The following is a 963-nucleotide window of genomic DNA, read 5'->3' on the forward strand; positions in this document are numbered from 1 at the left end:
CCCTTCAGTCTTCTATCCGACCTCCGTCCTTCCCTTCAGTCTTCTATCCGACCTCCGTCCTTCCCTTCAGTCTTCTATCCGACCTCCGTCCTCCCCTTCAGTCTTCTATCTGACCTCCGTCCTCCCCTTCAGTCTTCTATCTGACCTCCGTCCTCCCCTTCAGTCTTCTATCCGACCTCCGTCCTTCCCTTCAGTCTTCTATCTGACCTCCGTCCTCCCCTTCAGTCTTGCACAGTGGTAGCGGCTGCTCTTCCTCCGATATCTCTGCACACTGGGAGCCTCTCACCATGTGCATTAGAAGCTGCAGCAAGTCAGATAGAGGTCGCCTCAATTCCTGGCTGGAGGACTTCCCGCATCATCAAGCCTTTCCTCCCCGGCCTGACTGCCCCTGGCCCCGCCCCTTTCAATCAGTGAAGGCAAAATATAAACATCAGCTTTAAAAAAAATAAGCAAAGCAGAAATCACAAGGTCCCCCAATACACCGGGAGACCTTTCCAAGGCTTTGTACTCCTGTCCATCCAGTCCTGAGAGTTACACAGCCGGAAGGCTGACGCCGCTCTCAGTTAAGGAATTTGGTGGTAAAAAGAAAAGGAAATCGCCGAGCCAATCACAGGAGACTGTAGGAAGGCCGCGCAGGCCAATTTCTTTAACAACGAATCATTATAGGCCGCCAGACTCACCGTGATGAGGTTGGTTGAGCAGTTGCTGGATGCCGGCCTTTCTCGCCAGCAGGAAATCGGCCAGAGCTTGCCGGGGGGAGCTGTCCTCCAGCAGCATGATGGAACACAGCGCCTCCGTGACGGCTTGGTCCGACACCGACGGACATTTCAGAAGCGCCTTGCTTTCCTGCAGGATGGTGGAGCTGGAGGGAAGAAGAGAGTCAAGGTAGATGGATGTAGATTGTCCAACAATCAGATGGGAGGTGTGAAGGTTGAGGAACACATCCGCCCCCCCCCCCCCGCC

The 963-nt window shown here is 54.6% G+C and overlaps 1 protein-coding gene across 1 annotated transcript in view; it reads right to left on the minus strand.

Annotated features, from left to right (window-relative positions):
* Positions 1-963, minus strand: part of COG1 (component of oligomeric golgi complex 1) — a 37,029-nt gene that overhangs the window by 26,436 nt on the left and 9,630 nt on the right. The window contains exon 3 of the mRNA XM_018570329.1: positions 681-862. Within this exon, the coding sequence (XP_018425831.1) occupies positions 681-862 (182 nt within the window). The remainder of the gene's footprint in view (positions 1-680; positions 863-963) is intronic.

Source organism: Nanorana parkeri, unplaced genomic scaffold (genome assembly GCF_000935625.1).
Source record: "Nanorana parkeri isolate BGI_ZX_2015 unplaced genomic scaffold, ASM93562v1 scaffold1507, whole genome shotgun sequence".
Classification (NCBI taxonomy): Eukaryota; Metazoa; Chordata; class Amphibia; order Anura; family Dicroglossidae; genus Nanorana; species Nanorana parkeri.